The sequence below is a fragment of the Camelus bactrianus genome, chromosome 32, assembly GCF_048773025.1.
Source record: "Camelus bactrianus isolate YW-2024 breed Bactrian camel chromosome 32, ASM4877302v1, whole genome shotgun sequence".
Lineage (NCBI taxonomy): Eukaryota > Metazoa > Chordata > Mammalia > Artiodactyla > Camelidae > Camelus > Camelus bactrianus.
In genome coordinates this window covers 8,133,539-8,146,139 of record NC_133570.1, presented here as the reverse complement: position 1 = coordinate 8,146,139, position 12,601 = coordinate 8,133,539, and the positions used below count along the sequence as shown (strand labels likewise).

Sequence of the window (12,601 nt, the reverse complement as noted above, 5' to 3'; positions counted from 1 at the left end):
TGCAAGAAGCATACACCAGGGGGTTTAACATTTAAGCTCCTGAATTAATGCTCACAGATACAATGACTACCAAGGGACCAGGGTTCAACCCTGGAGACAAATTCCAGGAATGCAACAGGAGGGAGCAAAGCTCCAATTTCACGGAGGTGTAGACAGTAAGAACTCTCATCTCAGGCTCTGGGGAAAAATTTCTTTGATGCTAAAATGGGAAGGAGCATGTCTGAGAAACAAAGGACTTTTCTCTACCCAGTGTCCTTTGTGACCCACCACCTCCCCCACCCAGCAGCCCAGGGACTCACTTCCTCACAACATCTTTGGCCATCTCTGAGATCTGGCTCCACTCTTCCTCTGGGAACTCAAAACTGCCTGTCATGATCTTTCTCCGCATATCCTTTGGGATAGTCCGGCTGTGGTGTTTGGAGTAAAAAGGAGGGTATCCGCACAACATCACGTAGATAATCACCCCTAGGGACCACAAGTCACAGCTCTGAAAGCAAAAAGAAAATGGTCATTCACAGCAGAAGCACAGCCCCAAAATAAAGCCCCTAGGACTGACCCAGAAACAAACCCCTGATATACACAGGCTGATATTACCAATAATCACTTAACAGAGACTGGAAGAGATACAGCAAGTCTTGAGAGAACTAATCTGTCTTATTTGTTATGTGCTATCAACACTACGTATATGCACACCATGTATACAAGTGCAGCCTGGAGTAAAACAGTCACTTTTATTCTCACTGCTTAGACCCAAGCTGCTATCTGATTGCTGCATACAGATGTAGAATACTTTGTCCCCAGCCAGAAAGTAATAGATGTAAGGCAGCTGGTTGTGAAACATGTATTCTGTCGACCTGGGCAGGGTTGAGGGTGCAGGAACAAAGCAGCTAAGACACAAGTGGGCTGACCCCATAAAATAGCACAAGTCATCTTGTAAAGGCTCAAAGCAGTTTGACACAGATCAGGGGTTTGTTTCTGGGTCATTCTGGAGGGAAGAATGGGAGGCTAAAAGCAATCCTTTGTCCACAAAGGGCTCACTGTGTCCATTTGCAAGACCATTCTTGGGGAAGATACTGCCACCAACTACCATGTCTGTAGGTATTAAGGTGATTCCGTGGCCTGTAGTCACAGTGCTATTATTAATAAAGGATTCCTATTTTAATTAAATGCGGCTCCACCTGCCTTGGACACTGGGTCCTTAGAGGCTTCAACTCAAGCCTCTCCTGAATTAAAGGACAAAAGCAGAGTCTGCCTGAGAAAGGCAGCCCACGGAGCCTGTCGCTGTGGCCACACGTTCCTAACACCACATCTGTGTGCTGCTCTGAGAGAAGCCTGGAAAATGAGGCGTCTCAGGAGCTCTCACCCACATCTTGGCATCATACTCCTAAATATTTACACATGACATGACTCATGCCATAGAACATAATCAGAAAATTACAGTGGTGAAAAGAAATCTTAAAAAATAGTTCAAGTGAGGAAAATAGTTCACATGAGGAAACTGATACTTCAGAGATCTCGTCACCTCTAAGGTCCTCTGTCAAGAGTGAAAGAAACTAAGTGCACCAGCCAACATCATGCAGCTGAACAGTGGTGGAGTCACAGCAAGTCTCCTGGCCTAATGCCCCCCCCCCAATTTAGGTTGATGTATTTATTTAATTTTTGGAAATTTAACTACATCTTATTACATTATTTTTATTTAAAAATTACTTGCAAATGTAGCATTCAGTGTTCTCTTAGTTGCCAATATAAAGATTATAACTAGACCAACATATATACACATTCAGAAGTAATATGAACTCATTATTTCAAAAATATTACTCATCTGTGGTGTGTAAATTTTATTAGTGTCATGCTAATTCACAAGCACCCCTAGGTTCACAAAATGGAACAGGAAGAGAAGAAAAAACTAGTACTGGGAAATAATATATCACACAAGAATCCACTGCGTTCATGCTGAGAAGACTGTGTCAAGTAAATGAATCTCCCTTAGCCAAGTGCTTCTACCACTCAATTCCTTCCTGCATGGGGAAGCAGGAAGCAATTTCTGACTCAGACACTATAATTAGCACAGCCCTCACCTTAAACCTTCACTCTATTAAGGGCACAGCTGCCTATAAGGTTTTAAGTGTGGAGCAGTGATTACCTGGGGACTGAACAGTGTCAATCTGTTAATCAGTGAAAGCAGATGTTTGGGGTTCCAGTCACACAGTGCCAGTGCCAAGTGGGGGTCCTGAGTGCCGTGGGAGCCTGTGTGTTCTTTGATTTGTATGTGTGTGTGTGCGTGTGTGTCTGCATACATGTGCATGCGTGAGTTAGGAATATGTAGGGCCCTGTAAGGTGTGGGACCAGGAAGAGCTGGCCTGCTTTTTTACCAGCCTCAGCTCCCTCTCTGTCACCTACATCACCTTCAGTCCCCGAGCAGCAGCATTTCTTTCTGATCTACTCAGTGACTCCGGGACCTCCGGGACCTCCAGGACCTGTTTCAAGAAGCCCTAAACCTCTTGTACTTTAGAAAAGAGAAGTTTGATGCACAGGCTACAGATTTAAGAGCTGTGATAGTACCATGCAGCACTTAAGGATACTTGCTACTATGTGTACTAGACCCTGTTCTAAGTTGGGTATTTTATGGGGTTAGAAATAAGGGCACCATAAATGGCCAAGGAATATTCTCTGAAATGGTCTCCACCTCAAAAGAGCAAGACAAACATATCTTTTAAATATGGTCAGTGGACTACCCAGCTAGCCAAATGAAAAACCTCCAGGTGACCATCGTCTTTGGTTCCTGCTGCAAAACCTAAATTGGTAAGAATCTTATTTAATATTTCATCAGACAAAAACTTGAATTCCAAATACTCTTCTGCATGTGTGGCTTCTTTCAGCCTCTTGGGCAGGAATATTAGGAGACGAGAATGGAATTCACCACCTTCCCAAAGGGCCACAAACACCTCATAGGAGAAGAGGGACTACACCCGAGGGGTGAAGAGAAGTGTCTCTTCTGCTACCTTGTTGTACGTGTAGGGTGTTGGCGAGGTAGGTATGATGCCAGATTTCTCCTTCTGATGCCTTCTTTGTGCCTCCAGTACCTGTCACAGTCATAGAAAGGGCACAGTTTACTAAAAATCACACCAATGATCTGCAACTTGAGATAGACTGCTGGAAGGCTGAAGAGGGTAGTCAACAATCAACAATTTAAAAAAAAAAATTCTACATAAACTTTCAAAAACCTTTTTTCTCTCTTATAATCAGCAATTTATCAGTGTGTCTGCCTAGGTCAAGGACATGAAGATCAAAGTCCCTGAAGGAGACTTATCTCTTCTTCCTGCCCATTGAAGCATCTGAGATCACCGACTTTTTCCTGGGGGCATTCCCTATGCAGCTGTAAAAGCAGACTGGTTCTGGCCAATGGTTCAGGTTCATGGGGGGCCTGTTGCCAGGGAGGGCTGTAAGGGTCACAGCGGCCTGGGTGTTAAGTGCTCCAGGGAGGTAACTACTGCCACCCACGGGACCATCATCCTGGCCAAGCTCTCCATTGTCATGTGCAGTGGGACTCCTTGGAGCACAAGACTGGCAAACCACACAGCTCCTTGAAGGTGACAGGATTCTGCAGCTCTCTGCGGGAATGCATCAGCCTTGCACTCAGACCCACTGCTGTTGTAAAGCAATCTTCACAAATCTTCAATGACAACAAAATTCAAACATTCACCAATATAATATTATAACATCCAGCATCCAAACAAAATTTATTAAACATGCAAGGAAGCAGGAACATGTTATCCAGAACCAGGAAATGGGATCTATAACCAGGAAAGAAAAATCAATCAAAAAAAGCAGACTCAGACCTGACAGAGATGATGCTATCAGCAGACAAGGAATTAAATAAGTTATTAAATATGTTGCAGTACTTACAGGTAAAATTAACAAAACGAGAAGAGAAACAGATGATATAAATCTGAAATGAGGAACTTCACAGATTAGACAATGCAGAAGAGTAGTGAAATTGAAAACCTAGCAAGAGAACCCAGCCAGAGTGAGGCATAGGTAGAAAAAAAGATCAGAACCTCTGTGCTGTGTGTGATCTAACATACATATGACTACAGTCTCATAAAAGAGGCACAGAGAGGACAAGCAGAAAAACATTTGAAAAAATGTCTGAAAATTTCCTAAATTGGTAAACACTAAAAAATGACAGATCCAAGGAACTCAACAAACCTCGAGCAGGAAAAACAAACACTCACACCAGAATCAAACTGCTGGGACTTCTGTTTCTGTCTATGATGTAGAGAGCTGGAAAGTGTTACTCCCACCTTAACAGCAAGGAAAAACCACATAAAGTACAAAATCATCACTTTTCTTGAATCCATCAGGGATCTCAAAGCAACAAAGTATCTTTGTCCCTTCAAAGAAGAGACAGCATGCAAAGACTAGCTCATCTGTGACAGAGCCCAGGAGAAAGCATTATAGCCTGCCATATGGGTAAAAAGTATTTGGCTAAATTTTTAACAAATTGCTAAAGGCAAAGTTGGGGCTAGCACTAGGGGATAGCAGACCCCCCAGGAGCAATGGAAACAAGAGGTGTTCACATCCACTTGTGGGCTCTTCTACTTATGAAACTGAAGAAGACAGGACCTGCCCAACACAGAGGCTGGTTCAGAAAAGAGATACCTCTCCATCCCTCGCCACTACCACCCTCCACCAGGATAGCAAACACCAAGTAGTAACAGCAGACTACCGCTAGTGGTGGAGAAAGACTACGAAGCAAACACCCCCCTGAGGTACCGGCAGATAGGCAATGCCAAAGCTGAAGGTGGAGAAGAAACATTAAAAAAAAAAAAAAAAAAACCCAAAACACCAAAAAACCTGTGGCACCCCAACCCCTACCCTAAGCACAAGGTAACAAGAGAAGAATCTCAAGCCAGTGGCACAGTAAAGGTAACAGTAGCAACAACAAAGCTCAAACTCAGCTCAACTCCTGAGCGAATGACCCAACCCCCCTACCCCCACATTACAGGAGTAACAGCAGAAGCAGCAAGCCCCCTTCCAGCATAAATACTATTCACCTCCATCTCTACAGATCCTAAAAATATTTAAAAGGTTAATAAGGGATTATCATAATTTTATGCCAATAAATTCAAAAACAAATAGTCAAATTTCTTGACTCAAATTACTAAAACTAGCTCAAGAATATAAAAATTCAGTAGATCTATACCTATTTTAAATTTGATTACATCATTAAAAACCCACAATGAAAACTCCAAAATACCAATCTTATACAAACTGTTTCAGAAAATAGAGGAAGACATAATTCCCAATCAATTGTATGTCAGTATTATTACCCTGATAACCTGAAACAAGGCAAAGAAAGACATTATGAGAAAAGATTATGGACCAATATCCCTTTTGTTAAAAGACACAAAATCCTTAACAAAATATCAGCAAAACAAATCAATCATCATGACTAAGCGGCATTTGTCTTAGGAACATTAAGAATGGTATAATGCCCGAAGATCAATTAATTCAGCATATTAACAAAAGAAAAAAGAAGAAATATATAATCAGCTCAACAGATGCAGAAAAAGCACTGGACAAAATTTATCACATTCCCTTTCAGTAAACTAGGAACAAAATGAAATTTCCTCAACCTGATAAAAGACATCTACAAAAAACATAACAGTTAATGGTGAAAGACTAAACATTTTTTCTGTAAGATAAGGAGCAAGGCAAGGGCATCTGCTCACATCACTTATATTCAGTAGGTGGTCCTGGCCAGTACAATAGGGAAGGACAAGAAATAAAAGACAGTCATACTAGAAAGAACAAAGTAAAACTATTTTTATTCACAGATGACATGACTTTGTATGTAGAAAATCTTAAACCTACAAAAAATCTACTAGACTTAATGAGTGAATTTAGCAAGATTCCAGGACCCAAGAGATCAAAACTCATTTTTATTTCTACAAACTAATAACAAACAATTGGAAAATGAAAAATTTTTTAAATGTCATTTCCAATAGCATCCAAAAACATAAAATATAGAGAAAAATAAGAAAATAGGTATTAGACCTACACACTAAGAAATACAAACATTTTTGAGAAAAATTAAAGACCTAAATAAGTGGAGAGATACACCATGTTCACTGAGTAGAAGACTTTATACTGTTAAGGTGTCAGTTCTCTGCAAATTCATCTATAGATTAAATGAAATCAAATCCCAGGAGGCTTTTCTGTTATAGACAATTAAATTCAAAAATTCATAGAGGGGTCCTGGATTCAATCCTCATTACCTCCACTGAAAAAGTAAATAAATAAACCTAATTACCTCCTCCTTGCAAAAATTAATTACATTAATTAATTAATTAATATTTGTAGAAAGATGCAAAGGATCCAGAATAGTCAAAACAATTTTGAAAAAGAATAAATTTGAAGGACTTTACTTATTACACTATCTGAGGTCAAGAGTTAATAATAAGCTACAGTAATCCAGATGATATCGCTTTAAGGACAGACATACATATCAAATAAACAGAATAGAGTCTAGAATAGACCACACATACATGGTCAGTTGATTTTTGACAAAACTGCAAAATAATTCAATTAGACAAAACTGTAATGTAATTCAATTTTTTTTAAAAAAGAGGGAGACACGAGGGTCAGAGGCAGAGAGAGACTGGAAGATGCTACACTGCTGTCTTTGAAAATGGAGAAGGAGGCCACAAGCCAAAGAATGCAGGTGGCCTCAGAAACTAGAAAGGCAAGGGAATGGATTGTCCCCTAGAGCCTCCAAAAGAAACATAGTCCTGCTGACACCCTGAGCCATTTCAGACTTCTGACCTCCAACACTGTAAGGTAATAAAAGTGTGTTGTTTTAAGTCGTTAAGTTAGTGGCAATTTGTTACAGCAGCAGTAAAAAATTAATACACATATATGATAAAGAACTTGTATTCAGAATACAATAAAAAATTTTCTATCTCAATTATAAAACCAACAACAAAAGAAGGGCAAAAGATTTGCACCCATACTTCACAATAGAATGTTGTACCCATATTTCACAACAGAATAGCCAACAGACACATGAAAAAATATTCAACAACAGTAGCCATCAGGAAAATGCTATAATTATATCCATAATGAAGTAACACATACTTTCCAGAATGACTAAAATTATAAATACTAACAAACATGATGAGGTGGTGATAAGAATGTGAAGAAACTGTACATTACTGGTGCATATATAAAATGGTATAACCATTTTGGAAAAATACTGTACCCAAGCCGGGGTAGAATATGTCCCCTTAAACCTGTAAATTAATTTCCTAGCAGCTTTATTCATAACAGTCAAAAACGGGGAACAACTCAAAATGGTCATCAGTCAGATAAACAAATGTGGCTTAGTCATATGATGGAAAACTACTTAGCAATAAAAAGGAACTAACTACTGATACACACAGCAGCATGAATGAAACTCAAAAACATGCTGAGCCAAAGAAGTGAACACAAAAGGTACATGAATTCCATTCTTACAAAATTCTCCAGCAAGTGAAACTAACCAATAATGACAGAAAGTAGATCACTGGTTTTAATTAAGAGGATTAAGTTGGGAGCAGAATGACTTCAAAAGCACACAAGACAGCATTGGAAGTGATGGAAATATTTTGTATCTTGATTGTGGTGATGTTCATGCAGGAGTTTGTCAAAACTCATGAAACTACACTTAGGATCAGAATATTTTACTGTGTATTAATTATATCTCAATAAGATTGATTTTAAAAGAATAAAATGCCTACACCAAATTACATAGTCTATATGTATCTGAAGCTGAGCTCTCCCCTTTCCATTTGTAGTACATGCCTACTTATGCTGTGGAATGGGAGAAATATGAGTCTATAGGCAGCTTGATGATACATCTATGGCAGAAATAGCACATGCTTACCTGTGGTGCTACGTAATATGGGGTAAACTGAGGTGTCATCAAGTCACCTTGGTCAATTTTGGCAAATCCAAAGTCACACAACTTCACTGGGGCATCCTGAAATAAAACAAATGGGAGTTACTGCTCCAGAGGTCTCGGAAAATGTTAAAGGAAAATCCAGGTGCAAGACATGTTACCTTAAGCTCTCATGAGTTTCTAGCTGACACCTGAGCCTATGAGTAGCATGTCCTCAGGTCTGGAGATAATGATTTATATTTAGGAACTGTTCTTAGTAATGCAGAAGTAAGGAATTTCTACCCAGTCACAGCCTTGTTTTATAACTTGTAAAGGCAGCAGCACTAAAATCAAGATCTTAGCCAAATGCGGCCTATCTGCTGGCCCATCTCTCATCAGTGCAGGGTGTGCTTCACCCTTAACATCAGCTTCACGATAGCGATAGCCAGAGCAGATTATTTGGTGGGACACAAAGCATGAGGCTAGGGCTGCAGGGGAAAACACACCTTGTCAGGGTTAACAGCAAACACAACTATTAAATTTCAAGGTAATATATATCAGCATGTAGACTCCTGCCCCTTCCCAAAGTCCCTCCAAATAATACCCCAAAATCTTAAGTCATAAAAATACATATTAGTATCATCCAAAATTATCAGTGCTGGGGTATGTGCAATTTCTCTGAGCCTCTAGCAAGGGAACAGGTGGGAAAAATAAGTTGCTTAAAGCTCTTTGGCCTAAAGTTTCTTCACCATGGATTCAGAGCACTCCAAACACAAACACACCTACATACCATTCCTGAACTACGTTGAGAGTAGCAGCACTAAAATGCAGAAAAGCAAGTCATCTCACCAAAGAATTATCCTTGAAGAGCAGATTTTCAGGCTTGAGGTCTCTGTGCGCAATGTTTAACAAGTGACAGTGCTGTAGAGCCAAAGCTATCTGGAAAAGGACATAACGGAGCAACTGTATCTTAGAAAAGATAACTCTTTAATGCCCCTGGTTTAGAGAACTCAGGATGTTAAAAAATGATCTTTATTAAGTCAGTTAGGACTGTGGTCAGTTTTCAATTTTAAAGCAGAAGTCAAGTAAGACTTTGGGAACTAAGAAATAGAAATGAATTAAGCTTAGTTTAACTGCAGCTTTTATTTTGTTAAACAAAAAGAAAAACACAACAGTAAAACAATTCTCTGTCAGCTAAACCCAATGGTTAAATCCTGTATGAAATGGGAAAAATTAAATGCTTCCACTTCCGTTCATCTGAGATGTGACAAGCACTGCAGAGCGAACACTGGGCCAGGCAGTCTTCAGCAGGCCTGGGTCCCCCCCAGCCGGGCAGTGGCACTGACGCCTGGCTCAGTGGCGACCTGCACTCTCCAGGGAGCCCGACTGCGAGCTCTGCCTTCAAGAACAACGGAAAGCAGCTGAACGGACTTTTCTACCTGATGTTGCAATTTGCCCATCCTACTTTTGAAAATGTTGCCTGTTCAGGTGGATTTGAAGGGGTCTGGTTTTACATAAGATTCTCAGAGCTCATCCTTTAGTCCTAATATTTGAAAAATACAAGCTGTAATTTTTTTAATTAAAAAGAACAAATTCTATCTGTTCTTCAACATGCTGTATGAAATTGTCTTGGCATTCTAAGTATCAGTTCCTCCCTACCAGAAAGGAGGCATCAAAAATGCTTGAGGCTCATGGAAACTTTGGAAGAATTTTTTTATTAAGAACCAGTTGGGCCATGTGTCCAGCCTCTTTGCTTTGCTTGCTTGGCCTGAAGATAAACCTTGAGGATTCAGCTTTTCATCTCCTCAAGAAGTTATTTCCAGTTGGATTCCTAGCATTGTTTATGATGTAAATCATTCCTCTAGCAATAAAATGTGATGTCAAAATAAAACATAACCAGGAGTAACCCATAATTACAAAGGCCTTAGAATCCTATTAAAATCTGATGAGGGAAAGGTGACCCATAAGCAAAAAGTTATCTTATATACAATTGTCTTAGAACATATTTTTACATCATACAATCTTTTAGGTAGTATCCGCAGCATTTTATCTCAAAGTCCAATAACAGTGCTTGGAAGCTATAATTATAAAGATTATCTACAGTCTAAAAAGTTGTTAAAATTACCTTCCCTCCAGAGCTTATTTAAATCTTATAATAGGCAAACAGTTGACAACCACTTATGAATACAATCCCTCCTCAGAGCATAAAGAGGTCACATTCCTTCTGTCAAGGCATCTTTTCTAATTACATAACAAAGCAGGCAATGAGAGATCAAATAGAGCTTTTCTTCAAGCTTTCTTTTATTCCCCCCAATGAAATTGTGCTTGTTAACCAACACCGTTGGCAGTTTGATTGGTACCCGGGGTTAACTTGCCTGCTTTGTTACTTGGCTGGCTTGCTTCTCTGTAAAGTGCCGGTGCTGGCTGATTCTGTGAAATAGCTCTCCCCCTTCCATCATCTCCATTACAATTAAGAGTCGAGCCCTGTTTGAAAGCATTTGATTTTGTTAAGTTAAAAAAAAAAAAAAACTGAAACATCAAGTAGCTAACCTAGATGCCTATCTACAAAGTGTGTAACTACGTCCTAAGCTACCAAGCCCCTTTGGGTTGGACCCCTTGTCACTACCAGCTAGTCACTATGAGTAAGGAATATCCCTGACCCAAAAGTTTCTAAGAAGCTAAAAGAAAGTAAAAGAATTAGTCTTGAAGGCAATGATCCTTTCGAAGATACTATACTTAACTTGTTATTGCTAGATGTTAAAGAGCGGGAGGTGTTTTTTTAAGTGACATGTGTTGTATATGTATTTTAGGGAAGCTAGACTGAAAGTATATTGAAAATAGAATATGACTTTGTGTGGGACATGAATTTCAAGTCATTTGGTTGGGCTATTTTGGCGTGTGTGTGTGCGTGTGCGTGTGCGTGTGCGTGTGCGTGTGTGTGTGTGTGTGTTTCCCTCTCTCTACTCCCCACCCCTACTCCACTAGTTTTCCATATGACCCACAGCATGCCCAGCAAGACAGCTGGATAGAGTTACACAGCCATTAAATAAAAGCAAAAATTCTCATGTTGTCAAAAAGAAAAATCTGAGTTTTGGTTACCATTATTTGATATAAATGCTTCCAGCTTGCATCCAAATGCTTTCACCAACAGAGCATAGTTTTAATAAATAATCATCTGATTATCCATTTGTTTTACAAATTCATCTTCTTTTTCCACCTGGAAAACTCCTACCCACCCACTTCAAGTCCTAGTCCCCACATAACTACCTTGTGAGACACTTTGCCTCCCCCAGCCAACAGAGAGCAGCCCTCCTCCTTTGTAGCTCAAAATATTTTATGGATGCCTCTCCTTGGTACTTATCACATTGCTATGATGACAGATTTATATCTCAGCACCCCACCCCCCAACAGAAACCATAACTTTTTAAACTTTGAATTCCCTGGAAGACTTAGAATTCCACCCAACATTTGGAGGCAAAAAAGAATGATGCTGACTTCTTCCTTGAAAAGGAATGTCAGACTAAGCAATAAGGAAGGGCCTTTATGCCATGTCAGCTTCTAAGACATTGCCTAGAATATATTTGATCCCCTTTGCTAATTTGAAATAGAATCTCATTTAATTCCATCTTGCATGCTTTTTCTAAAAGAGAAAATAATCACAATAATCAGGGGCTCAGGAGAGTGGGTGGGGTAAGATTGGCAACTGAGTTGTTAACTGCTGAGGGTGGGTGATGGGTACTTGGTGTCAACTGAAAACAATGCACAACCTAAAAGTTGAGAATTATGTGTTATTTGCAGGCTTTCAGAGGACTTCAAGCCCGGGAAACAGCCTCTCAGATGGCCCTAAGGGACTGCTCGGAAGAGGTAAGGGAGGAGCCAGGATATATAGGAGTTTTTGCAACAAAGACCACAACATCAAAAGAATACTGTTAATTAAAGAAAACCAGATATCTCAAGTTAAGGAATTTAGTGCTTTTCTATGTATGGGAAAATGCAAGAGTCTGGACTCACTGAAATCATTCCTTTGACATGTACCTTAGTTATAGAGGGCCAGTATCCCTTGCTTTTCCATCCTGAGTTCCCTCAAGGCTCACCATAGTGGGGGTGAGGGGGGACAGCTGCAATCTGATGGCTTGATGGCTGCAACATCCTTTATTTACTATTTACTGATATGGCAGGCAGTATTTTTCATTCATATTGGGGATTCACTACATAATTCTGTCTTTTAAAAATATTTGAAAATTTCCAAAGTAAAAAGTAAAGGAGAGAAAGAGAAAGTGGAAGGAAGGGAGACAGGCAGAGAGGGAGGGAAGAGAGAAAAAGAAGGCACAAAAGAGCAGACGACCCCACTACACTTTGACTTACATATGTAGAGGTGGGCATGTGATAATAACCCCGTGTAGTCTTACCTGGGGCTGGACTCATGAGGAAACTGTACACTGTTAGCAAACACTTCAATAATTTGCACTATATTTGGGTGCGTGGCACACATCACGTGCAGACGTACCTTAAAGAGAACAGAGGAAATGTTTCTGTATGTACGGCATGCCAATATTTTCTCTCAAAACGTCCCCAAACTGACCACACTAGGCCTGAGGATGAGCCTAATACAGTAAAAAAAAAAAAAAACTTATCACCTGGAATGATGAAAAAAAAAAAAGTGTTTTCATACACAGATTA

At 39.8% G+C, this 12,601-nt stretch overlaps 2 protein-coding genes across 3 annotated transcripts in view; one reads left to right on the top strand and one right to left on the bottom strand.

Moving 5' to 3' along the window:
- Nucleotides 1-12,076, top strand: part of TMEM116 (transmembrane protein 116) — an 85,311-nt gene extending 73,235 nt beyond the window's left edge. The window contains exon 12 of one of the 2 annotated variants that reach the window (XM_074356517.1): nucleotides 11,720-12,076. In XM_074356517.1, the coding sequence (XP_074212618.1) occupies nucleotides 11,720-11,854 (135 nt within the window). In that variant the 3' untranslated portion in view covers nucleotides 11,855-12,076. The remainder of the gene's footprint in view (nucleotides 1-11,719) is intronic. The other variant, XM_074356518.1, reaches the window with a different exon arrangement.
- The window catches only part of MAPKAPK5 (MAPK activated protein kinase 5), a 31,972-nt gene that overhangs the window by 7,505 nt on the left and 11,866 nt on the right, over nucleotides 1-12,601 (bottom strand). Inside the window, exons 4-9 of the mRNA XM_010969632.3 lie at nucleotides 12,331-12,428; nucleotides 10,297-10,405; nucleotides 8,771-8,860; nucleotides 7,928-8,023; nucleotides 3,003-3,083; nucleotides 300-487 (exon numbers count right to left, since the gene is read on the bottom strand). Coding sequence (XP_010967934.1) covers nucleotides 300-487; nucleotides 3,003-3,083; nucleotides 7,928-8,023; nucleotides 8,771-8,860; nucleotides 10,297-10,405; nucleotides 12,331-12,428 — 662 coding nt within the window. The remainder of the gene's footprint in view (nucleotides 1-299; nucleotides 488-3,002; nucleotides 3,084-7,927; nucleotides 8,024-8,770; nucleotides 8,861-10,296; nucleotides 10,406-12,330; nucleotides 12,429-12,601) is intronic.